The following is a 27019-nucleotide window of genomic DNA, read 5'->3' as shown; positions in this document are numbered from 1 at the left end:
GACACATGGCCTTGCTGCAACAAGTTTGATTTAATGTGGAAAGGGAGTGGTAGGGTGGTGGGAGAGACAGTGTGTGTGTGTGTTTTAATTTAGGTTGATTAGAGTGTGTCTCATTTTGTAGCTTCAGTCTCCATGCTGTGATGAGTTACTGATGAATTCAGCCCCAGAGCTGGACCCTGTGCACGGTGGGGTGGAGAAAGGTGGAGAGCTGAATCCAAAGATACCTGGCCCAGGGCTGAAAAAGCTGCCTGGAGGCATGTGGGCAAATTGAGATGGATGTTTTGCTGGATATGGGGAACACTGAGAATGGGACTCATGGAGCTGGAATCCCTGAGGGGGTGGGACCCTGGGCGCCCCAGTGGTTGCTGCACAGCCTAGTTTGAGGGTCACTGGTCACTGGTGCTACACCCTCCTCATGCTACAAAAGCGTGATGACTCACCCAGGGTTACCCTATGAGCGGGTGGCACAGCTGGAACCAGAACCCAGGTTTCTAGATGTCCCAGCCTCCTGACTCTTTTCATCACATGAGGCTGTAGCTTGAGAGGAGGGTGGCAGGCGGGGACTGCCTGGTGCCTTGACTGAACCTGGGTCAAACAGAGCCCACTTTCACTTTCACAACCTGGAAGGAAAATGGCCCCTTCTGCCTAAACTCCTGAAGGCAGCAACACAATGCTGAGGACACATTTTGTGTTTCAGAACCCACCCGGAGGAGCCTGGCCATTCTGCCTCTCGTGGCCACTGTGCTGACTGCCCGCTTCTCCAGACCCCTGTCACAGCTCCCGAGGAAAACCCTGAATTTCTCTGATAGAGTAAATGGAGCAAGGTAAGAAAATGAAGGGTGGAGGTGACCTTGAGGGTTACACTTTCTGGGCAAAGCAGAGCTCTTCACACATAATAAGGCTTGACTCTCAAAGGTGTCCCTCAATAGCGGCTGTCCACCAGCAAAGGACACTCAGAGGTGTTGTCGGAAGACAGACCTTCCCATGTCACACAAGGCACCGAAGAATATCTTTCATCAGATTTTTGTTTTAAACTTTTTAGTTTGAAGTAACTCTACACTTATACAAAAGTTGTAAAAATAGTACAAAAGTTTCCCGTAACCCCTTCGCCTAACTTCCCCAAATGTTAACATCTTACAAAACCATAGTGCAGTTATCCAAACCAGGAAATTACCACTGATATAATACTATTAACTAATCTGCAGACTTGATTCAAGTTTCACCAGATGCCCCACGAATGGACATTTTCCTAGTCCAGGATCCAAACCAGGGTTCCCAGTACATTTAGTTGTCATGTCTCCTTACTCTCTTCCTGTCAGGGGCAGTTCCTCAGTCTTGTTGTTCATGACCTTAACACCTTGGAAGAATGTCTCTCAGTGTGGGCTGTGGGATGTCCTCGTGTTTAGATTCAGGTTTGTGTGTTTGGAAGAAACCCACTCAGGTGAGGTGGTACCCTTAGTGCATCACCTCAGGAGGCACAGATCTCATTACTTTAATCACCTGGTTAATGGCTCTTTTAAAATCTCGCACATGAAACTATAGTTAACTAAAATGTCGTGAGACTTCACTGAACTGCGTGATTTAGAGAAAGCATTAAGTACAAAGTAAACAAGCAGCTCTTCTTTGAGAGCTTCTGGAAATTGCCTTTTCCAAGGGAATTTAGTGTGTTCTGCTACCTCATTTTCTTCTTTTGCAGCTAAAGCAAGGAAAAACATAATGCCCTTTCTTTTATATTTGAGAGGAGTGAAATCAAGTGGCAGGTTAAATTCAAAGACCCAGCAGCTAGAAAATTGATTATTTTCTGTGCCAATAAATATATCTAGAAGAACATGCATTGAGGTTTTTAGCAGCATTTGCTTAAAAGTATTTCCATAGGATACAGAAGCTTGGTTGGAGGTGAGGCTTCAACTGCTGGAGGACATCATATAAGAAGAGTTGATATCCCATCAAAGAGGGAATGTAGCTTGATTCTGTTAAAGGGCTTTTGAAAGAAGATTTGCTGTAATTTTTTTCAGTGAATGACTCACAGAAATGATAAAATCTGTCTCAAAAATGGCTTTCAGAGATTTCTGGAGATTTTTTTATGGAGGAGAAAATAATCCCAAAGGAAGTTTAAATACTTTTACAAAGATTTTATCCTCAAATTAAAGGGAGTGATACAACCATTCTGTACCCATACAAACATTCTTTTTTTCACTTTAGTACAGTATTCAATAAATCACATGAAATATTCAATGCTTTATTATTTTAAAAAATTAAAGGGAAGTAAGGCATTAGTCAAGCTTCTGGCTCATTTGAAGGGAAAGAAAGGCTATCCCAGGAGACTCTGAGTCTTCTGGAAGGATTGTAGAAATCACCTGGTTAGGCTGAGGGGTTGGGCACAGGGTGGTCAGGGGCAGAGCTGAGTCAGAGTGCATTAGCTGTCCTCCAGGAAAAGTTGTCAGCAGAGGTCAGGGAGGGAGACCCAGATGTGTGAGGTGGAAGGAATGGTGGGTGATCACTGTGCCTGGATCAGACAGGAGGTCTTTGGGTGGCCCGATCATTTTGCTTGAATCTCAGTTGGAAGGGGCCTCATGCTCCAGTCCCCACCTGTGGGTGATCCTTTGATCTCATCCTTAACAAGTGACCTTACAGCCTCTATTTGAATATCTCCAGCCATGGGGTAGTCAGTACCTCTCACAGCAGACCTGTCTTTGGACAGTGCTATTATAAAGTCCTTCTTCATACTGGGCACAAATCTTTCCTCTGTAAATGCCACCCCTTGTTCCTGGCTCTGCCTTCTGTATTCATACTGAACAAGTTAATCTCTTATCCCTGGGGATACTATGCCATCCTAATACCCCTGACTTCTCTTATTGCATCTGCATGTTTTTTCATTGCTCATCTCCCATGGTTTTCCCACTCAGCATCCAGGTTTCCCACCTTAATGATGCCCATTTGGCCTGAGCTCTTTCTTGAGATGTGGTGCCGGAAACAGAACACCCCCCTCCCCTACCCTACATGGCTCACAGCAGCAGTCACCTGGTACACAGCACCTATCCAGATGAAACCTCCCCCAGAAGTGGCCAGATGCAGTCCCTGCCCTGACAACCTGCTCTGCTTCCTGGCTCTATACAGCCCTCAGATTTTGGATTTCTCAAGGCTCTGGCTCCGCCCAGGACACTACTTCCCGGATTCTGGTTACACACACCAGCTGGCTCAGCCCCAGTGCTCAGCTCTGCCTGCCCAGGCATGGCATGTAATACTCCAGGGCAGCCTGACCTGGGCAGAATGGAGAGTGGCCCTTGCCTCCCTATTCCTGTCCAGCCTAGGCTCACATAGCTTCTTTTGGCGGCCACATCAGTTGTGATTCGTAGTTGATCAGACTAATTTTTTTTCACAGGTGCTGCTGTGTGAGACCTCCTTCCTCCCCAGCTGCCCTTGCGTCATCCACATTTGTCCTTCCTAAACCCATCTTGTTAGATTCAGGCTGTCAAGCTGACTCCTGACTCCTCTCAGCAGAAAGCGGGGTAACTGGTTATTGTTGCTGATTCGTGACGGAAGGAACAAAAGGGATAAAGGCATAGACTGGAAGGAGGGAAGAGAAGCCAGCATTAATGCCTTGGCCAGCACAGGGTGGTGTCTCGAATGTGGCCCGGTGAGCTCCTGGATGCCAGTGCTCCGGGGACCAGCTGGTTCTTCCACAGGCCTGTGGGGAAATGCCGGATTGCAACCTCTCCACCCCATCTGATTGCTCTTCTAAGTTAGGATGGAAATCAGCAAGCTCTCGTCCTCTGAATCTGGAGGCCACCTCTTTGGGATTCACCCCTCGGCAAGTTTACTGCCTACCCTGAGTATAACTTGTACCACCTGTGAGACTGGCATAGCCCTTAGAGTAAGTGGTTTGGGCGACCAGCAGTTTGCTGCCACCACAAGACCCTCCTGGGGAGAGGTGATCCTCCAGGGCAATGCTCGCTATTTTATATTATGGGATTCGGACTTAACCCCTCAGGGGCATTCTTAGCCTTGATAAGCCAATGTATCAGGACTGCATCGCAATTAGAAGGGCAAAGACTTCCAGAAGGCCAGGGCTGGAGAGGTGTCAGTGGACCCAGGCTTCTTGTCTCCTTCTGCTCTGTCATCCTGATGGTGGCCCTCACCTCGGCTGCCGCGATGTTCCTCCACCTCCAGCCTCAGTCCAGGCAGGAAGAAGCAAAGCAGCATGGAAGAAGGGAGGAGCTGCCCCTGCCTCAGGAGAGCAAAAGTCTCCCGGCAATCATTGCAGACTTCTGCTTGCACCTTATGGACCAGGGGTAGGTCACATGATTGCTGGGTAGGCGATAGTCTGGAAAGAATTGGGCACATTGGTACCCCAGACAACATTTTGGTAGTGAGACAGATGAGAAGAATAGATATTAGCAGCAAACAGGAGTGTCTGCCTTGGCTGGGCTGTGGCCTAGAGCTGATTTTGTCCCCGGAGATATTAGGACTTGGCAGTCAAGAGGCTTGAAAAGGAAACCCCATGGGGAAAAAGTCCTTTTTCTCTTTTCCTAAGGCAGCAGTTACAAACTCTGGTTGCAAGTTAGAATCACCTAGAGCGCAGTGGGGAAAAAAAGTCCCCATGCCCCACCCCTGGGGACTCGGATTTCATTCATTAGGCGTGAGGCCAACCATGGGAATAGTTTAAAAAGCTTCCTTGGTTCCTTAGTTCTTCTTCAACTATTTTGGGAAGAATTTCAATCGCATACAAAAGTAGAAAGTAGTAAATTGATCCCTGGTATACCTGGGCTTCAACAGTTATCAGCTCATGACCAGTCTTGTTTCATCTGTGTTCCCACCCACTTTCCTCCCCCTCCCTCTACTGGATTGTTTCAAAGCAAATCCTGGACATCATGTTGGTGTTTAGGTATCTATTGCTAAATGGTAAGATCTCTTTTTAATAACGTAAGCACATAATCATGATCGTTTTACCAAGTGATTCTAGTAAACAATCAGGGAGGAGAACCTAAGAACAGCTGCTCTGGACCTACATCAACCAGGCCTTTCCCAGTACTGCCTGTACTGGAATCAGGTGTTGGTTTAACATGCAGATTTCCAGGGGCCACCCCATCCTACTGAATCAGAATGTCAATCAGGGACTTGGGAGCCTGCATTTTAACAAGCTTCCCAGGTGCTTGTTAACTAAAGTTAAAGAATTGAGGTGCTAAGGCCTTCCTAGCCCCAAGGGCCCTCTGAACTGAGAAGTAGCCCCAAGCCAGGGATCCCGTAGCACCTGCAGGAGCTGCAAAGTGAGAGAAGAAATAAGAGCAGGATGAGGCAGTCCCAGCAGTGGCCAAAGGGAAAGGCTGAGAAACCAAGTGGTGTCCAGGAGGGCGCTCCTGTGTCAGCTGGAGCTCCCCAGCAGTGTTCTTGGCCCTCACCTTATCAGGGTCCTGCCTCTTGGGGATTGGGTGTGGAGGGATGGAGCCTTGTGCTCTCTGGAGAAGTAGAAATATGCCATTGATAGCTGGGTATGAGCAGTAGCTCCTGGTATAATACACCCAGAGATAGTCAAGTTTGTGTGGATATATTGGAATATGGGGAAGTGGATTAGAGAAAATCTGGCAACAAATCAGTTTGAAATAATTTTTTTTCTTGCTGTGACCTTTTTGTTACTTTTTAAAATATCAAATAGTGCAAAAGGATGACAGGGGACAAGGACAGTTCTGCCAGGGGCACCTTGTTCTTTTTGTACAGCAAATCCTGGGGTTATGGTAAAACAGTGATTGACTTTAGATAAAGTCATTTAACTAGTTTTGGGTGTAGTGACCATACCACCCTGCTTACTTGTGACCAATGCCCCCACCAGGGGTAATGTCAGAGAAAGCCAAGTAGGGGCCAGGACTTACATTCTCACCCAGTAGTAATAAGGAACCCTGCCTGCTTGGGGTGGGGAGTGGGGGGTGGAGGAGTGTCAGAGGACACCTAGTAGAGACGGAGAGCTAGGACTTCCTCCACCTCTCAACAATAATGAGACCACACACCTCCATACAGTGGAGAGCAGTAGTGAGGCACTCCGACCTCTCACAGCCAGGGAGGTATTGGTGAAGACCCAGTGGGAAGCCGGAACTCCCATCCGTACCCAGCAGTAACTCCTTCCAACTTACTTTATGAAGCTAGTATTAACTGATTCCAAAACCAGACAAAGACCGTACAAAACAGAGGACTGCAGACCAATAGCCCTCATGAATATAGGTGCCAAAATTCTTAAAATATTAGCCAGTAGAATTCAGCAATATATGAAAAGAATTGTAAGCCATGAAAAAGTGAATTTGTTCCAGGGCTGCAAAGATGGCTCGTTGCTAAAAATCAGTTAATGTAATCCACCAAACTGAAAGCCAAAGAAGAAAAATCACATGAATCTATTATTGCAGAAAAAGCAAAATTTAACATTCATTTGTGATAAACACTCTCAGAAAAATAGGCATAGATGGAAACTTCCTAAACTTGATAAAGATCATCTATGAAAACCATGCAGCTAACATATTTCCTGGTGAAAGACTGAATGCCTTCTCCCTAAGATGGGAGCAGGGCAAGAATGTCCATTCTCACCACTGACTCACCATAGTGCAATAAGGAAGTGCAATAAAGCAAGAAAAGGAAATAAAAGTCATACAGGTTGTAAAAGAAGAAATAAAACTATCCCTATTTGCAGATTACATGATGGACTACATAGAAAATCCCAAGGAATCCACAGAGCACTCCTAGAACTAATAAGTGAGTTCAGCAGGACACAGGATACAAGATAACACGCACAAGTCAGTGTATTTCTATATCCTAGCAATGAACTGTGGATATCAAAATCTAAAATAATACCATTTACAATTGCTCAAAAGAATGAGTTACTTAGGTATAAATACAACAAATTATACAGGATTTGTACATTGAAAACGATACAATACTGATGAAAGAAATCAAAGATCTAAATAAATGGAGACCCACACTATGTTCAGGGTTTGAAAGACTCAAAAAAGTAAAGATGTTGACTTTCTCTAAATTGATATACAAGTTTAGCACAATTTCTGTCAAAATCCCAGTCAGATTTTTATAGAAAAAGACAAGATTGTTCTAAAATTTATATGAAAAGGCAAAGGAAATAGAATAGCAAAAACAATTTTGAAAAAGAAAAATAAGGTGGGAGCGCATAGCTCAATGAAACAGAGAATCCAGAAATAAAAGCACGTGGATATGCCCAACCAATATTTGACAAAGGTGCAAAAGCAATTCAATGGAGGAAAGATAACATTTTCAAAAAATGGTGCTGGAGCATGGATATTCATAGGCAAAAACAACCAACTTTGACTTATCTCACATTTTATACAAAAGTTAACTCACGATGGATCATGGACTTAAATTATAAAACACAAGACTAGGGACTTCCCTGGAGGTCCAGTGGTTAAGACTCCGACCTTCCAATGCAAGGGACATGGGTTTGATCCTCGGTTGGGGAACTAAGATCCCACATGCCTCATGGTATGGCCAAAAAATGAAAAAACAGAAAAAAAAACCAACAACCCAAGACTGTAAATCTTTTAGAAAAAAACAGGAGAAAATCTTTGGGTTGGGGCATAGGCAAAGAGTTCTGAAACTTGACACCAAAATATGATTGATCCATAAAAGGAAAAATTGAATAATCAGACTTCATCAAAATGAAACACTGTTTCTCTACGTAAAGGTCCTGTTAAGAGGATGAAAAGACAAGTTATAGACTAGGAGAAAATATTTGCATACCACATATGCAACAAAGGACTAGCATCTAGAACTTATAAAGAACTCTCAGAACTCAATAGTGAAAGAACAAACACTCCAATTACAATAGAATATGATTTTAAAGAGACATTTTAATCAAAGGGGATATACTGATGGCAAATAAGCACATGGAAAGATTTTCAACATCATTAGCCATTAGAGAAATGCAAATTAAGACCACAGTGGATAGCTTTACACAGTTACCAGCATGGTTAAAATAAAAAATAGTGATACCACCAAATGCTGGCAAGGATATGGGGAAACTGGATCACTGCTGGGAATGTAGAATGCTATAGCCCCTCTGGAAAACAGTTTAAAAGTTTCTTAAAAGACTGAACATGCAACTACCGTATGCCCCAGCAATTGCTCTTCTGGGCATTTACCCAAGAGAAAAACAGGTTCACACAAAACCTGTACAGGAACGTTCCTGGCCGCTTTATTTGTAATAGCCCTAAATTGGAAGCAACCCAGATGGCCTTCAATAGTTGAATGGTTAAACGAACTGTGGTACAGGATACCATAGAATACAATTTAGCAATAAAAAGGAACAAATTATTGATACATGCGACAATAGACAATCAGGTGAATCTCTAGGGAATTACGGTGCGTGAAAAAAGCCAATTCCAAAAGGTTAATATTCTATGACTCCATTCTTGAAATGACAGAATTATAGAGGTGGAGAACAGATTAGTGGTTAAAGAGGATGTGGGAGTGGGTGTGGCTATAAAAGGATAACACAAAGGATCCTTGTGGTGGTGGAACTGTTCTGTATTTTCACTGCATATGTCAATATCCTGGTTGTGATATTGTACTAGAGTTTTGCAAGATGTTACCATTAGGGGAAATTGGGTAAAAGGTACAGGGCATCTCTCTGTGTTCTTAACTTCATGTGAATCTAGAATTATTTCAAAATAAAAAAACTATCAGGAAGCCATGTAAACCCTAAGGGTTAAGACGTTGCATTTGCAGAAGGCTTTGTTAACAGAGGTCTATCACTGGAAGGTTCTTCCTACACAGTGGCAAAAATGTCCACTGCAACTACTGGCCCACTTTGTCCCAGACTAGTAACCTGTAGGAAACAGGCCCTCCTCCTAAGTGGTACCAGCAGGTTGTCCTCAGGGTTTTGGGGTGGGAGTAGTGAGTAGGGTGGGTACTGGTGCCTGAGGGCCTGTTGAGTTGCTTCCACCCCAGAACAGGGTCTGGTGTGACCACAGCCTCTGCTCATGGCTTTCTTTCCTCTTGCAGAGGCTCGCTGCTGTTCCACTCTGCCTCCTTTGTCCCTGTTGACCGTCGGACTTAGACGCTGCTTCAGTGAACCCAGTGAGTGGCAGCCCGGCTACCTGGGAGCCAGCCAGCTGGTCAGAGCCCTTCTCCCTGGGCTCCCAGGCCCTGATCCACCCTCAGAGTAAGGGCTTCTGTGCTTCGAGGGCACTCAGAGCCACTCTCTCACTCGCTGAACAACCCCTGCCCCATCAAATGAAGTTAGGGGTTAAGAGTTTAGACTCCGAAATCTCTCAGTCCTTCTTTCAGTTCCAGATCTATCGCTAATTATGTTGGGCATTTAAATGTCTATTTCCTCACTTGTAACGTGATATAATAATCATACTTATTATATGGAGTTACTGTGAGAATTAAAATAATGCATGCACAGTGCCTTGCCCATGGTAGGTACTCAGTACTTGACGATGAAGATGACAGTGATGATGGTGATGGTGATGATGGTGATTGTAGATGAGGAAACTGAGGTCCAGAAAGAGGAGGCAACTTCCCCAAGCAATATTGCTAGTTGGTGGTAGAGTCTGGGTTAGAACCTGGTCTCTTGATTCTGAGTCCAAGCATTTCTACTATACCAGGATGCTTCTCCAAACAGCAAGAGACAAGTGGGGAGGGCCAGGCCTGGCCCACTCAGGAAGCCCTAATTTTTACTGCCCAGAGGAGGCCTGGTCATTCAGCCCTCAGGATCCTGGGTTCCTAATGTGGGGTCTGACCTTTTAAAACAGGTTGCCAGCAAAGCTGTCTTGGTCACAGGCTGTGACTCTGGATTTGGGTTCTCCTTGGCCAAGCATCTGCATTCAAAAGGCTTCCTTGTATTTGCTGGCTACTTGATGAAGGTAAGAGATGGGTCATCTTCATAATCATTGTCCTTTTTTTTTTTTTTTTTTTTTTTTTTTTGCGGTACGCGGGCCTCTCACTGTTGTGGCCTCTCCCCTTGTGGAGCACAGGCTCCGGACACGCAGGCTCAGTGGCCATGGCTCACGGGCCTAACCACTCTGCAGCATGTGGAATCTTCCTGGACCGGGGCACGAACCTGTGTCCCCTGCATCGGCAGGCGGACTCTCAACCATTGCGCCATCAGGGAAGCCCATCATTGTCCTTTTATACATAGTCATTGTTTGGTAGGGTTTTAAAATTGCAATCAAATACATACAAAATAAAATTTACCATCTTAACCACTTTTAAGCGTACTGTTCAGCGGTGTTAAATATATTCACATTGTTGTACAACCATCACCTCCATCCATCTCCATAACACTTTTCATCTTGCAAAACTGAAAGTCTATACCTAATATAAACAATAACTGCCCATTCTCCCCTCCCCTCCAGTCCCTGGCAACCACCATTACAATTTCTGTCTTTATGAATTTGACTACTCTAAGTATCTAATATAAGTGGACTCGTGCAGTGTTTGTCTTTTTGTGACTGGCATAATGTCCTCAAGGTTCATCCATCCTGTAGCATATTACAGAATTTCCTTCCTTTTTAAGGCTGAGTAATATTCCACTGTGTGTATATGCCATATATTGCTTATCCATTCATCTGTCAATGGACATTTGGGTTTCTTCTACATTTTGGCTATTGTGAATAATGCCGTTATGAACATGGGTGTACAAATATCTCTTCAAGATCCTGCTTCCGATTCTTTGGGGTATATACCCACAAGTAGAATTACTGGATCATATGATGATTTTATCTTAAATCGTTTGAGGAACTGCCACACTGTTTTCCACAGTGATTATACCATGCTACATTCCTACCAACAGTGCACAAGGGTTCCAATTTCTCTATATCCTTGCCAATACTTGTTGTTTTCTGGGGGTTTTTTCTGATGATAGTCATCATAATGGGTGTGAGGTGATATCTCATTGTAGTTTTGATTTGCATTTCCCTCATAATTTTTGATGTTGAGAACCTTTTCATGTGCTTACTGGCCATTCATAGATCTTCCTTAGAGAAATGTCTATTGAAGTCCTTTGCCCATTTCTTAACGGTATGTTTTTGTTGTTGTTTTTGAGTTTTAGGAGTTCTCTATATATTCTGGATATTAAATCCTTATCAGATATGTGATTTGCAAATATTTTCTCCCACTCTGTGGGTTGCCTTTTTACTCTGGGGATAGTGTCTATGATATACAAAATTTAAAAATTTTTATGAAGTCTAATTTGCCTATTTTTAATTTTGTTACTTGCGCCTTTGGTGTCATATCCAAGAAATCACTGCCAAATCCTATGTCATGAGGTTTTGCCCTGTGTTTCTTCTAAGAGTTTTATTGTTTTGGTCTTACATGTAGGTTCTTGATCCATTTTGAGTTAATTTTTGTGTGTGGTATTAGGTAAGGGTCCATCTTCATTCTTTTACATGTGGATATCCACTTTTCCCAGTACCACTTGTTGAAAAGACTGTCCTTTCCCCAGTGAGTGGTCAAGGTATACTTGTCAAAAATCATTTGACCATATATATGAGGGTTTATTTCTGGGCTCTCAATTCTATTCCATTGGTCTGTCTTTATGCCAGTACTAGACTATTTTGATTACTGCAGCTTTGTAGTAAGTTTCGAAATCAATAAGTCTGAGTCCTTCAGTTTTGTTCTTCTTTTTCAAGTTTGTTTTGGCTATTTGGAGTCCCTTGAGATTCCATATGAATTTTAGGATAGGTTTCTCTTGCTCTAAAAAAACATCATTACAATTTTGACAGGTATTGGATTAAATCTGTGGATTGTTTTGGGTAGTATTGACATTTTAACAGTATTAAGTCATCCGATCCATGAACACAGGATGTGTTTCCATTTATTTCTTTCACCTTTAATTTCTTTCAGAAATGTTTTGTGGTTTTCATTGTGCAAGTCTTTCGCCTTCTTGGTTAAGCTAATTCCTAAGTATTTTATTCTTTTTTGATGCTATTGTCAATGGAATTGTTTTTGTCATTTCCTTTTCAGAGTGTTCATTGTGTGTAGAAATGTGCCTGATTTTTGTGTGACTTTTATCCTGCTACTGTGCTGAATTCACTTGTTATTTCTAACAGGGTTTTACTTTTGTGGAATCTTTAGGGTTTTCTACATGTAAGATCATATCATCTACAAGCAGATAGTTTTACTTCTTCCTTTCCAGTTTGGATATCTTTCATTTCTTTTTCTTGCCTAATTGCTCTGGCTACAACTTCCAGTAATATGTTGAATAGAAGTGGTTAGGTTGGCCAAAATCAACCGCAGTTTACTATCCATACAGTCTCCTGGAAGTTGCAAGCCTTCAACAGATTCTAGAATTCCAAAATAGTTACATTAGACAGATTCTGCCAGTGCACTTATTGTCTAGGTGGGGAGACAGATTCCTGGTGGTTTCTAGTCTGCCATCTTCCCAGAATCTTATTTCAAGCTGAGTATTTAATATCAGTACTGCCCAGAACCTGGGCCAGTGTTTGTAGTTGTTTTTTCATTGCCTTCCCAACAACTGGCTCATCTGTTGCTTACAACAGCTGATATCTTTTCCATTCACTTCAGTGTCTCTTGTTCTTCATAGCTTCATTCATTCATTCATTCATTCATTTGCCAAATGCTAATGATGTTCCTGACACTTTGCTAGGTGCTGAAGAAGAGTAAGACCTGATCTCTGTCCCCAAGGAGCATTTTCCAGTGGTGATGGGACAGCCATGCACAGACACAACTGGAAGAATTAGAGTGGAGAGTGTTCTCAGGGTTGTGCAAAGAATGTTTAATGAGAATGCACAGAAGGAAGGGATTGACTCTGGCATGACAAAAGGGGTGACACTTGTTCTGGGACATGGAGAATGAATAATGCTGTCATAGGAGGAAACTGGGGGGAATGACCTGTCAGACAGAAGGAGTAACCTAACCATAGACTTGGAAGTATGAGGCTCCACTGGGACTCATAAAGTGGAATTTAGGATGCATGAAAGGAAGCATTGGGACATGAAGCTGCAAAAGTAATTGGGAGACAATTCCCCTAATTTAGCAAGTTCTGCAACATTTACCACAATCCATTTTTAGAACATTTCCAACTTTCAAAAATTTCCCTCTTGATCATTTGCACACCTACCCACACCTACCTCTAGTTCTAGGTAGCCACTGATTTCTGCCTTTTTAGATTTGCCTTTCTGGACTATTCAAATAAATGGAATCATACAATGAGTAGTCTTATGTGCCAGGTTTATTAGCATAATGTGTTTGAGATTCATTCATATTGTAGAATGTATCAGTAGTTCATTCCTTTTTACTACTGGTTGCTATTTTATTGTATGGATATGGTACATTAAAAAATTCACTAGTTGATAGATATTTGGATAAAAATGTTTGGATTTTTGGCCATTGTGACTAATGTCACTATGAACATTCACATACATGTCTCTGTGTAGACATGTGTTTTTACCTGGTTCCTTTTAATGGAATTTAGACACCAACATCTGGGCGTTAGATGTTCTCATTGCTAATGGGGCATTGCTGCTCCTTGATCTCCTCAGCGGACGAAGCTAGAAGACGTATATATAATCATACCCACATATATACATATACCCACACTATATCTATTTATATCTCCTATATACATTTCCTATAAATATCACACTCACACACACACAGTTCATGAGGTTATACTGACCTATTCCAATTCAACACAACAGCATTCTTCCTGCTTCCCTCATTCCGTATTTGTTTCTTTTCCTGCAGTTAGCATGCTGATTCCCAACTATATTGATATATTTACTAATTTAGTTAATCCTACAATATATACACAAATGCTTCAGAATTGCTACATTCATACCATTACAAACAGCAAAGCTACTAAGTTGTTGTGTCAGGCCAGATCCTGCAAGAAGCAGGTGCCGAAATAGGATTCGATGTACAAGAGCTTGATCTAGGGAATGCCTGTAATGGCTAAAGGGCAGAGAGCAGGAAAAGTCAGGGCAATCCTTTAGACTGCAATGCAGGTCTGTGAAAAGAGAAATAGGTAGGCGCAGGTCAGACTGCAGTTCAGTCTGAGAGTCTCGGCTGGGACGATGGGGACGTCCCCAGCAAAGGTTATTTATTAGAGGAGACCTGCCTTGGGCAGGAATGGCCCTGTACTTTTGTCATGCTTGGCCATTGGCTGAGAGTAACTCAGGCACATATGGCCGTGGCCATGGCATTCATGCCGCAGTGGATCTGAAGTTGCGGCAGCTGGAGACCTTCTGTCAGCTGCTCCCATAGCAGGTTGTCCTGAAAGGAAGTCTACTGTGGCCACCACAGTAGAGCTTAAGATTTCTTTAAAGTGTTTTTTATCTATTGACCAAAGGTATACAAAGCACTGTGTTTAAAGTTACTTGGATTAATTATTATTAATTTGAAAAAGTTTGATTCATTTGTTTGTATTTTGTTCCCCCTATTCTTCTTGATTTATTTAATTTTAGAAGATATAAAACATTAACAAGTATCTAAAGTCAAAATTATATAAAAAGGTAAACTCAAAGTAGTGTTACTCTCCCACCTCCTATTTTTTTCTACTCCACTCCATTCTTTCATTTCCCCCTTCTTACACAAATGTGTATACTCTTTTGTACTTAAGAAACTTACCAATATATCTTGGAAACCACTCCATGTGAATTCACAGAGATCTTCCTCACTTTTTTTAAACAGCATCATAGTACTCCATTGTGTGGGTGGACCATAGTTTACTGCACTGGTTTCCTATATACGCATGAGCATTTAGGTTGTTTTCCAATATCTTGCAATTACAAATAATGCCACAATGAATAACCTTGTGAGTATGTATTTTTCACATATTTTTTGGAGGTTTACCTTTAGGGTAAATTCCTAGGAATGAGATTACTCTTAGGTCAAAGGGTTAATGAAATAAGTCATCATTTTAAAAGATATCCCCCAATTTCCTATCATAGGGGTTGTGTAGTTTTATATTCCCACCAGTAATGTATGAGAATACCTGTTTCTGCATACTTTCACCAACAGAGTGTACTTCAAACTTTTGATTTTTGCCAATCTGTTAGGTGAGAAATGTATCTCAATATAGTTTTAATTTGTATTTCTCTTACTGTGAGTGCTTCTTTTACTGTTCTTTAAAGGCATGACCCAGAAGTTGCACATATAGTACCCATGCTGTCACTCTGTTGGGCAGAGCTTAGTCACATGGCCTACCTGACTGCTAGGGATTCTGGGAAATGTAATTGGTATTCTGAAACAACATGTACCCTGCTTTAAGTCAGGGGTTTTACTGCTATAGAAGAAAGGAAGAATGGGTATTCAGGACAACTTGCTGTCTCTGCTCAGTGGATGAGATATTTTTCTTTATTTTGAAGGCAGTAGGAACCCTGGGAAGGAATTTTTTTTTTTACTAGGTTTAATATCTATAAAACAGTATCTGTTCAATGTAAAAAATTCAAGAATATGAACAAGTATAAATAGTAAAGTAATTTGCATTGTCATGGTCTGAACATATTTCTAGATCAGAGAAGAGTTTGTCCTTTTAATTTTTATTTATTTTGCATTATGGAAGTAGTACATATTCCTAATAGATTCAAACAATACAGAAATATGTGGTGTAAAAAAGTGAAGTCTTTTCATTTCAGTCTCTTGCCCCAAAGTAACTACAATTCATCTGTGCACTGTATTTCTTACTTTCGTTATTATAAACAAAGCCACAGTGAATAGTCTTGCACCTACCTTTCATTAGTAATTCTTAGGAAAAATTTCTAGATGTGAAAGTGCTAGGTGGAAAGGTGTGCAGATTTTAGAATTTATTCAAATCTGCCAAAGTGCTCCCCTCGAAATCGATACCAGTGCCTACTCCCTCTAATGGTGAAGGGATTTGGGGGGAAATGGGTGTGGCCATGCTGAAGGTTGGGTTCTCTGTATAATGTGGACCTGCCTTAACAGGTCCTGGCAGGAGTCGTGATGCCTCAAAACGCTTTGTGCCTTTAAAATTCCTCATTCGTATATTCAGCACCTGTGCCATTGTGCTGGCCTGTCCAGGGACAAGGTGGGAGCACACCCGGACCTAATGCTGCAGAGGAGCTTTCGAGAGGGAGTCAGGGCCTTGGGTGCTAGTCCTAGATCAGCCACTAACCTGGGAACTGGGCAAGCACTTCGCCTCCCCAAGCCCCAGTCTGCTCTTACTTATAACGAGAGAGTCCGACTGGGTGATCTTAGGTCCTTCCACTCCTGCAGCGGTGATGTTATGAGTTAGTGACACGTACTTTGAGGAGAATACCAGGCAAATCACTGCCAGGTTATGTCTGGTGGTGTCTACCTCTTGACTATTACGGTGTCATGGTCTGTCTGTTCTGGTTAAGAGCTAGAGGGGGCAGAAGTCACTAGAGGTCTGAACTAGTTATGCAAACCAGAAAATGGTCAGATCCATTAGGGACTATGGATAAAGTGCTGCAGGAGTTGAAAATGGGAGCTTAGTCTTCCAAGCTGGTTCTGAGATGTTAAGCCGCATGATAGATTCTAGCTACCTCTGCCAAACACTCTGCCTGCTCTTATTTAGTTACCCCTCCTCTTGTGCTTCAGATCTCAGTGCCTCAGGCCAGCTCAGGGACTTGGCTCCACCAGATAGGTGTCTCCACCCTCCCACATCACTAACCCCTCACTCTCTACCAAATCACTTTGGCACATGTACATGCGTGTGCGCACACACACACCACGACACAACTCCACTTCCTGTGTGTGCTACCACCCCATTTCTCTGCTTTCCTTTATAGAAAAGCACCCCGAGAGGGTTTCTTGTACTAGATGTTTTCATTTACTTTCCATTTTTTCCCCCAACCTAGTTAGATGGGGCTTTTGCTCCTACCACTCTGTTTATTTGTTTATTCACCAAAAGATGTTTATTGAGCACCTGCTATGATCCAACAACATTCTCTGTTGGAGCTACAGCATGTACCAATTCAGTGACAGGTTCTTGCCCTGTGGAGTTTATGTGGGGGGAGGAGATAGACAAGGAATACAGTAAGTAAGTAAATTGCTTCTCTGTGGGATGATAAAAGCTATGGAGGAAAATAAAGCAGGAAAAGAAGATGGAGGGTGAATGTGGTGGAAGGGTTTTAAAGAGGGAAGAAGGACTTCACTGAGAAGTGAGGGAGCAAGTCATGCAGATGCGTGTGGGAAAAGGGGACGGCCAAGCCAAAACCCCCAAGGAGAGTGTGTGCCTGGGGGGCTAGAGAAACAGCAGGAGGCCTCTGTGGCTGAAGCCCAATAAGTGAGAGGGGCGCAGTGTGAATGAGCATGGGGGGTGGTAGCGGGAAGATTTGTATCGGAGGAGGAAAAGATTGCCTCTCTGGGAGCGCACGGAAGGCTTGGTGGGCCAAGATGGCATTTCATCACCATCTGTAAGGACGAACAGGAGCTGCCCGTGATGGGCGGAGGTGGCATATCCAGCCATCACTGGTACTTTGAGGTAGCTGAAGCCTAGTGCCCTTTGTGGAGGAAGAGGAAGCTGAGAAAGGAAGGCAGGACCAGACCAGGCGGGGCTCTGAATGCCTCTGATACGGCTTTTATCAAGGATGCCAGCAGCCCCTATTTTGTCAGATCCATTGGCTACTTCTCAGACCATTTTCATACGCAACCTGTCAGCAGCTTTGACCAAACAAACCACTCTCGCTTGTAACGCTTTGTTTCTTGACTTTGTGGACACCCTGCACTCTTGGTTTTTCTCCGTCTCCTTTGCTGCCTCCTCCTTTGGCTCATCCTGTAATATTACAACACTCCAGACTTGTTCCTCTTGTCACCATGTTTCTAATACGTGTGATAGATGCTCACATATAATATGTGCTGAGTGTCCTCACATTCTGCCTTGAGGTGCTAGACTGCCTAACGATAAATGCTGAGAGACTGTGAAACCTTTCTGCTGGGACTAGCCCATGACCTGCCTCGATGCTGTAATAAATTGAGGTAGAAGAGGTTGCAAGATTGGAAAGAGTAGTTAGGGTGCTGTGCTGTTTTCCCTCTGGTCTCAACTAAAATGAGGTGGGCTTCAAGAGAACTTACTTGGAGAACTTACATTTTGTGCCTTGGAGTTTGGAGGTCACAAAATGGTGTGTTAGTGTTTACCAAAAGAAGTCTAAAAGCCCCCAAATGAGGGTGGAGTGGCTCATCTGGAAGCAGAGCAAAGAGAGCCCCTAGAGAGAGGGCTGTCCTTCTACCCAGGCAGGACACTGCCGCCTGGACCTGATATGCACAATGGGAGAGCTGCCTGGAGTCATCTTAAGGGCACCTGTGCAGTGAGACCTCTAGGAGGGTGCATGTGACTCAGCCAGAAGGGTGTCCCACTGAAGCGCCCAGGCTGAGGGAGGAGATGCCCAGGTAGAGGAGGGAATGGTCCAGTGGAAGGATCTCTGCGGAAACCACAAAAGTGTCCCACGAAGGGAGGACCAGCTCTTGAGCACCTGCTGTCCCAGGGCTCCAAGAGCAGACAACAGTGGCACCACCCTCAGAAGACTACATCTTGCCCCTTCATTAGCCAGCCCCTGCATCCAGCCCTGGAAGGGTCAGAGATTAAGGAATAGGAGAGGACGGCGAACTTGAAAATAGTGAGAAGGCCAGCTTCCAGCCCTGCTACCTGGCACCCCACTTCCACTTCCCACAGCCCTGCCAGGCCTGGGTCAGGGCAGGCTCTAAACTGGATATAAATTGTTGTGGTTTTTTTAAATTTTATTTTATTTTATTTATTTTTTTATACAGCAGATTCTTATTAGTCATCCATTTTATACATATCAGTGTATACATGTCAATCCCAATCTCCCAATTCATCACACCACCACCACCCGCCGCCGCCACTTCCCCCCCTTGGTGTCCATACGTTTGTTCTCTACATCTGTGTCTGTATTTCTGCCCTGCAATCGAGTTCATCTGTACCATTTTTCTAGGTTCCACATATATGCTTTAATATACGATATTTGTTTTTCTCTTTCTGACTTACTTCACTCTGTATGACAGTCTCTAGATCCAAACTGGATATAAGTTTGAGAGTTTGGGTATTCAAGCCAGACTGGACAGGAGTTATTTGATTAGTAGACTGAACTGGACTCCCTGCCAAGACAAAGAGGTTCTCTGTTATCTGAGAATGAGTGGAAAAGCTACAAGACTTGCCTGAAATTTCATCCAGGGGTGGTAAAGTAGCTTACAGACGAAGTTTAAAGGGATAGTGAAAGAAGTGGGTTTATCAATAAACCGGTTACACAGGCACCAACACAGTAGGACCGAATGCTTGTCCCTGAGCAGCAAGACAGACATGGACAAAGACAGAAACCCTGGAGCCAGGGAGGCAGTGTGGCCCGGGCAGTGCAGCCTGGGCCCCGGGACAGGTGGATCCGGAAGGGGACAGACTGCCATAGTCTGCGGCCTGTGGGCTGAGGGGGGTTGGGAAAAGTTTCCTTTGAACAGCTGGAGGCAAACTGACAGCAGGACGTGCAGGCTGCTCAGAGGCGGATGAGGACTCCTGGGAGGAATGTCTGGAGAAGGTAGGAGGGTGGGGTTTCTCTCCTGGGGCCTGAATGCTGAGCCTGAAGCTGTGGGCTGTGAGATTAACCCCCGGTTTCCTCTGTGAGAAGGCTCTTAGCTGCCAAGCTAAGTTCCTGCCGGGACCCTGGCCTAGAGTGAGGGGCTTCCCCCAGGAACTGCAGGGACATTGGCTTGATGCTGGCTAGAGGCACAGGAGAGGTCTGGCGTGGGGCCCGAGAGCTGCTGCCAGACGGCAGCAGGGTTAACGAAGTCCAGAGGAGGAAATGTCACTCAGCTCTCGATAGCAGCTGGAATCCATGCTATCGGGAGTAGACATCAGCGTCCCTCGGAGACTCAGGCCACGCGGGCTCTACCCCAAGGGGCATTTGAGGAACCAGATATGAAGACTGAATTAAAACAAGATATGTGTTTTCCTAATGTCCACGTGCTGTCTGTGGGAAAGAGAGGTGTCTGTGGGCACCAGCCCCTCCAGCCTCTGGACTTGAAGATGGCGTCCAGGGAGCTCTTCTCTGGTGCAGCCCTCTGTGGGGACGGCAGCAGGAGCTCCAGGCTCATCTGCTCCCCCATAGCTGGAACACCATGTCGTTTGGGAAGACTGGCATACCAGCGGGGTTCAGCGTGGACTGAGCCTCACACCTGGCTGCTCTGTGCAGAGGTGACTCTGGATGTGGCTGGCATTCCTGGTGCTACACCGTGCTGCTTCTTCCAGGGCCACTGGGGAGGCCTCCTGGAGAACCTGGGGTTAGGGTCCTCCTGGTTCAAACCACTGACACTCAGCCCAACCTGCAGAGAACTTTCCACCGGTGTATGCTGACCATCCTCGTGCTTCCCGCTCTGGCCTTCCTGGGGATGTTTGTTTCAGTACCAGATGTAGCCCAGGCAAGCCCTCGGCCGAGAGTAGGCATTTCTCCATCACTTCATCCTCTGGCAGCTACTCCTTTCCTCTCATAAGATGCATCACTGTTCTGTAGACCACTGAGAAAAGTCACTACCAATTAAATTATGACTGACAGTGTTTAATTTTCACATCGATCGTAGCTCATCCCTGTGGTGAAAAAAGTATGTGTCATAGAATCCAGGAAATATGGTAATACAACCTGCTTAGGGCGTGAGGACTAATGAGATAATGCATGTCCAATGCTTAGCACAGTGTGAAGCACAGTAAACAATAAATGGTGTCTAGTTCATTCAAATCCTCCAGCAGCTCACCCCTGACCCCAAGCAGACCGCTGCCCACCTCTCCTGCCTCATGTCCCACCACTTCCTCTGCCTCTGCCCTGCCTGCAGTGGCTTACGGCAGGACCGTAGTGCCCCTCCTCCTGAAGTGCCCCATCCCCAGGCCCCCTCTTGTTAATGTCCTCAGCTGGCACTGCCTTCGGAGGCTCTTCCCTGCCCACCCCACCTTCTGTGCAGCCTCCCACCTCCCACAAGCTTTCATACAGCAAAGTCACCCCGTATTCTTTGCTTACCCATCTGCCTCCTTCCCTAAAACTTGACTCTTTGCGAACAGAGGCTGAGTTATTTATTTTTGTGTCTGTGTTCTTAGCACAGTGCTAGAACATGACAGAGGCCCAAGAAATGTTTGCCGAGTGAATGACACTTTTCTCCTGTTTAATAATACCTGAATTTGCATAGAGCTTTGTCATATAACAGGTTTTTTTAAAAAGCAATTTCCTCATTGCATTAACCTGAGCAGGTCAGGACAGGTGGCGATGCCCTTATTTCCAACTGTAGCTGGAACAACTGGGCACCTCTTAAGGGATACACCTGAGTACACAGACCCTGGTTCTTGTTGTCCTCTGCCGCCAGGGCAGAATCACCTCCATTCCCTGTACTAGTCTGGCCAGTTAGCCTAACCGGGCAAGGCAGGGAGGACCCTGGGTTGCAGGGGGAAGCACTCACCCCCTGCCCTTGGATTGGGCTTAAACCCCAGCACCACCCTGACACACAAACCTTTCCCTGCTGCTTTTTTCTGCTCGATGCATTTCAGGAAGGGTTGTTAAACCACTCACCATGACCTTACTTAACCAATACTGCATTTTTTGGAAGAAAGATGTGAAGATTTTTAGGTCTGAAAAAGAAAATAAATCTGTCAGATACGTGGTTGTACATGTCTCTCTCTCCCTCTTTCTCTCTCTTCCTGCCCCCCCTCCCAACTGTCTTTTTCCTGGTAAAACAGCACAAATTCCCGCCTTCTCAGGCAATACTGTCTTTGACCTCCAGGTGGTGCCCTCCCTGAGCTTTCAGACCAGATGCTTTTCCTAAGCTGGTGGCCGCTCTGACTCGTACTCCACCCATCGACCCCAGCAGGAACCTTCCGGGAGACAAGTGCATTCTCCCCACTCCCATTGCCCGCACCGTTGAGGGCACATTTTGATGGCGAGTTTGATGCCTTTCACCCTGGCTCTGTGGAACAGTTGCTGCCAAAGCCAGGGGAGCCAGCCGTGGTGGTGAGATGAAGGGCGTTGTCCGATTAGAGCTGGTGAGCCATCTGCCACGAGCCCCTTTGCTCCCCAGCAGGGCTCTGAGGGACTGGACATCCAGAGCCTGTAACCAGCCCTCTCCTCCCCACTGCAGGGAAAGGCCAAGTGAGTAGACCAACGAGCAGGCTGTGGGCCTGGCCTGATCTTGAAACCATCCCTTATCTTTCATTCAGTAAACATTTATTGAGTGCCTACTGTATACTTGGTAGTGTGCTGAGCACCCGAAAGGGTATGAGCGGGGAGGAGAAGTTTGTAGCTGGGCACCAGCCAAGTGGAAGTCAGTGGCTTCACAGTGGGACCTATGAGGAACAGTTATAGCACTGGAGACATTATGCCACGGACAGGGAAGTCCCTACATCTGGGGCACCCTTGGTCTGGGAGTGAGAAGACTGGAGTTACTCTGGGCTTAGCCTCTTACTAGAAGTGTGATCTTGGGCTTGTCCCTTCACCTGTGAGGCTCTCAGCTTGTCCATCTGTGAGGCTCACATGTCAATCTGACCATGGCAGGGGCATTTCAACTAAAGCTGCTCTCAGGCTGAGGGGCAGGGGAGCTGAGCGGAGCCAGGAAGCAGTGGAGGCAGGAGGGGCTGTGATGTCAGAGGAGTGGCAGGCTGTTTAGGCTCAGAGAGGGCAGAGTCCTTGGTGGAGAGTGGGTGAGAAACATGGGAAAGGAGGCCTCGCACGCCCCACTCTGGAAGGGAAGCATAGGAGCAGGAAGTGGTTGACTGAGGAGGAGAATCTGCCGGAGGGGGTCAGATCAGGATGGAGGAGGAGGAAAGAGACTGTGACAGGGAGACCCGGGAGGGCTTCTCCAACAACATAGGAGGGAGGCAACAGGGACCCAAACTAATGCTGTAGACACAGGAAAGAAGGCACCGATTCTGAGGACGCAGCAAAGGAAGGCAACAGCAGAACAGGGTTAAGTGCCAGGGCTGTGTCCTCACACAGACCTGGGTCCTAATGCCCTCCTGTCCACTGGTTAGCTGGGTGACACTGAGCAAGGTGCTTAACCTCTCTGAGCCTCAGTTGCCTCATCCAGATATGGAACAATTTAGTATCTATCGTACTTTTTTATAGGTTGGTTGTGAGGATCAGGAGAATGAGTGGATGCAAAGTGCCTAGTTCAGGGCCTGGCAGCTGTCCTTTTGATCTTTCTCAGTAATATTAATAGTACTCTTGACTCATTAGATGGGGAAGAGACAAAGGGGCTGGAGGAGTTGAAGATGACAGTGAAACTATTAGCAAGCAAGAGGAGCAGGCTTGGGCCACTGGGCGCTTGGTGTGTTGGTTGGTTAGGTTGAGTTGGGGACCTGTGGGACATGCAGGTAAGAGCGATGGTCTGGAGGAGGAGGTGGGGTTGGGAGGAGCCATGACTCCCCGGGGGTACATTGGAACAGTTACTCGGAGGTGGCGATGGGGCCGTTGCAGGAGAACAACTGTCACCCAGACCAGCAGGAATGTCATGAGTTTATTCAGAATGCTGGCTGAGGACTCCAGTGAGCTCCTTTGTCCACAGACCGTTGCTACTTATCATGTCGTCAGAGTTGTGATCCAGGAACAGTGTGCTTCCACAGGTCAAGTTCAGTTAAACTTTTTTCGTTATCGGCGTCAGATGTAATTAAATTTTAGCTGGATAAAAGGACTGTATGTATTTTATGTTGTGTGATACTGTGCCATATGAATCAAACACAAAGCAGCTGGAAATTTCCATGAACATAAAGAAGAGGAGGCTGCCTAAGCATTGAGTGTCATCTGAGGGAAGGTGCACTAGGACAGGACATTGGGCGGCAGGTGGAAGAAAGGGGTCAGGGAAGATGGAGGAGATGCTTGGGTATCATTAATGCGAAGGGAGGAGTGAGGGTCAGGATGCATAAGTGGTGTAAGCACACCAGGTGCGGGGGGAGAGGTTGAGGCCAGTGAAGATGGCGGGGGTGAGGGATGAGGGAGACGTCCTTAGCATGGGCCGCCCTCAACACCCTGGAGCAGCATGGGGCTGGGACAGAGAACTGGGAAACTGGAGAGTGTAGCTTGTGTTCTCAGAAGCCTGGCTATGGAGGGAAGGAGAGCAAGACGGTGGTGTGAGGGGGTAGCGTGATTAAGAAAAAGTTCTTTAGGATATGGGGACATGGTATTTACAGACAAACATTTATTGAGCATCTGCTGTGTACAATGTTGAAGGGAGGGAGCCGGGGCAACGGAGGAGTGGAAGTTGCATAAGAGAGAAAATGCATGGCTGATGGTGTGGAAGGTGGAGCGTGAAGTGGCAGCATTGACAATTGGTGAGAGGCCTTCTGCTTCTCCTGGTGACAGGAGTGGGGCAAAGACTTGCAGGGGACAGTCTGCAGTGGGGGGGGGAGTGGCTGCGTGAGGTCAGCCCTGAGAGCTGAGCCGGGGGAGGCTTCGGCGTGGCCGCGTGGGGAGTGGGGGTGAGAGCGTCATGAGCACTTTGTTAACCAGCCATTTCCTTCCTCTAATAAATGACCTTAATTTTCCATAATTGAAGGAGAAGGCACCAGAGGTCAGTTGAGGAAGCTTTAATTTGGGTAACACGAAGGAAAGAAGCTAGAGACCAATTACTCTGTCATTTACACAGACTCATTTCCATGATTAACGAGGGGTGATGCAGGGCCAGAGTTCCCACAGGCAGGGGTCAGCCCCCCAGGAGGCAGCTCTGCCCTGAGGCTATGCCTTAGCAAGGAGCACCTTCATGGCCACGGGAGACTAAATCCTGAGGGATTCCACAAAGAAGAGGCAGGGCCCCGCCGTCCTGAGGCTCCAGCCCATCCAGTCCTTACACCCAAAAGACAGCTCAGAGGGGGCCCTGCAGCACAAGGCTGCCTCCTCATTGCCCCGTCCCCCAGTTCAGCTCTGCCTCTGCCTCAGCCCCACTGGTCACACCAGAGCCAGGCTTCCCCCTTGGGTCCTCTGTTTCCCTAGCTGTGAGAGTAGTAATCAGGCTAAACGGACTCCAGTGATCCTTCTAGCACATAGTTCTCTGAGTCTACTTATCTGGCCCTTAACTGGCCTTGCAGGAAACAGTCAACCCAAGTATACTCAGAGAGTGTATGTTTGCTCTGACCCCGTACTAAGCCCCATGGGACCACACAAAGCTGAGGGGTGTTCGCTACCTGCAAAGACCAGGTGTGTCCATTGTTCATATTGATGAACAGCTTACCAGGTGCCAGGGGCTCACCACATGACACCCAGCCAATAGTGCATGGTTCACAGAGGATGGAGTAGCGGTTAGGAGGGTCTTGGAGTGGAGCTGGACTGGGGGCCCCACCCGACATCGAGGCTTGGCTGAGCCTCTAACTTGCTGTGTGACCTTGGACGCCGCGTCCCCTCTCTGGTCCTCCAGAGAGGGCTTGGCCTGGAAGACTCCTGAGGTTCCCCTGGTTTCTGGCAAGAGGGAGAATACAAGTGAAGGCTCAGAGGCAGGAATGAATAAACAGGTGCCCAGGTGCAGGGAGTGGGATGAGACTGGGGGGAATAGGGTAGAAACGAGTGAGGTGAGGTGGGGCTCCAGGCTGGAGGAGGGCTGGGTCATGATGGGTCAGAGAGTCGCTGCAGGCAGAAGTGAGATGAGAATTGGACACGAGACTGAAGGGACGGTCACAGCCAGCCGCTTAGGCCTCTCCATCTCCTGTCATTCCTGGGTGACTCTAGAACGTGTCCCGAGAGCCTTGGACAAGAAGCTGGCAAGTTATGGGGGAAAGGAATGAAAGTGAGGAGGGGAATGGCCTGCAGGCTGATGGGTGATATCCAGAGGCCAAGCCCTGTGATGAGTGCGGTTCTGTCCCCTCCTGCCCACGCTTGTAGGGCCTGGTTAACAATGCGGGCATCTCAGCGTTTGGGGGATGTGGAGTTCACCAGCATGGAGACCTACAAGGAGGTGGTGGAAGTAAACCTCTGGGGCAGAGTGCGGGGGACAACCCTTTCTCCCCCTCATTTAGAGGGCCACAGCTGAGTTGGAAAGGGACCTTCTTCCTGCCCCCTGGGCCTGCTCTACCTTTTCATCTTTGCTCAGAATGGAAATAGGTCTCATTAGACTCAACATCCACTGCCCTTACTGGCTGAGTGCATGACCCCCAGGGGCCACACTGGGCCGTGGATGGTGACCAGTGGGGGTGCCCTGGACGGGGGGGCAGAAAGGGATGTGTGATTTTCAGAAAGCAGAGCAGGTAAGAGGTCAGCAGTCTGCACCAAAGGCTAAAAGATTACATTTGTAATCCCCGTCTGGGAACCTAATCTAGACAAATAACCACCTTTGTGCACAGAGCTGTGTGTACACATCAGGTATGGACAGGGGTGTGGTTAAGAAAATGTTGGTACATCCATTCTATGGGTTACTATGCCATAGTTAACCAATGAGACAATTGTGGTAGTAGGTGAAAATAATAATAGTGATAATCAAGATTAGAAATTGCCGAAACAAACGCCCAAACCACGTTAGGTGGCCAAATGTAAGCAAACCACCTAAGTCACTGACTCAGATTTTCTCCCAATAGTAGCAAACAATTACGGCAAAAAGGGGAAGACCCATACCGTCCGTCCCAGTGTCCCAGCAATGACAGGAGGAACCCAGAGAGCAGCTGTAGGGTTTCGGAAGAAAACCCCAGTCCTTCAGCAGCTTCCAACATGGAGGTTTCTGAAAGGTGTCTCGTCACAGTGCCCAGGTGGGGCTGTGCCTTAACTTCCTGGGTGCACACCCAGGGCGAGTGGGTCTCAAGTCTGCCTGGGCTTACCGGGCAGGCTGGATGGCTCCTCCATCCCCTGCCCCACGGCTGGGAGAGGCTGTGGTCAGCTCCTAGCACCCCCAGGCGGGGCCTATGGGAGAGCTTCTCCAGCTCCCCACTCTCTCCCGGTGCCTGAGACTCTGTCCGCATGTCTTAGATCTGCAGTCAGGATCAGAACCCTGCCCCTGCCTGCCTGGCGACAGAGCCCGGCCAGGTGATAACAATTTGGGGTTACTGGCAATAGGAGAACATGGCAGGCGAGACAGAGCTCGCTGTGTGTTGCTCATTTTACTG

General features: G+C 46.3%; 1 protein-coding gene across 1 annotated transcript in view; it reads left to right on the top strand.

The window, feature by feature from the left end:
- Positions 1 to 27019, top strand: part of BDH1 (3-hydroxybutyrate dehydrogenase 1) — a 36641-nt gene that overhangs the window by 7099 nt on the left and 2523 nt on the right. Inside the window, 8 exon segments of the mRNA XM_060010143.1 lie at positions 698 to 824; positions 9013 to 9064; positions 9067 to 9087; positions 9768 to 9878; positions 9990 to 10170; positions 21924 to 21988; positions 25809 to 25841; positions 25843 to 25934. Coding sequence (XP_059866126.1) covers positions 698 to 824; positions 9013 to 9064; positions 9067 to 9087; positions 9768 to 9878; positions 9990 to 10170; positions 21924 to 21988; positions 25809 to 25841; positions 25843 to 25934 — 682 coding nt within the window.

The sequence above is a fragment of the Delphinus delphis genome, chromosome 4, assembly GCF_949987515.2.
Source record: "Delphinus delphis chromosome 4, mDelDel1.2, whole genome shotgun sequence".
Classification (NCBI taxonomy): Eukaryota; Metazoa; Chordata; class Mammalia; order Artiodactyla; family Delphinidae; genus Delphinus; species Delphinus delphis.
This window is presented reverse-complemented; position numbering and strand designations above follow the sequence as displayed.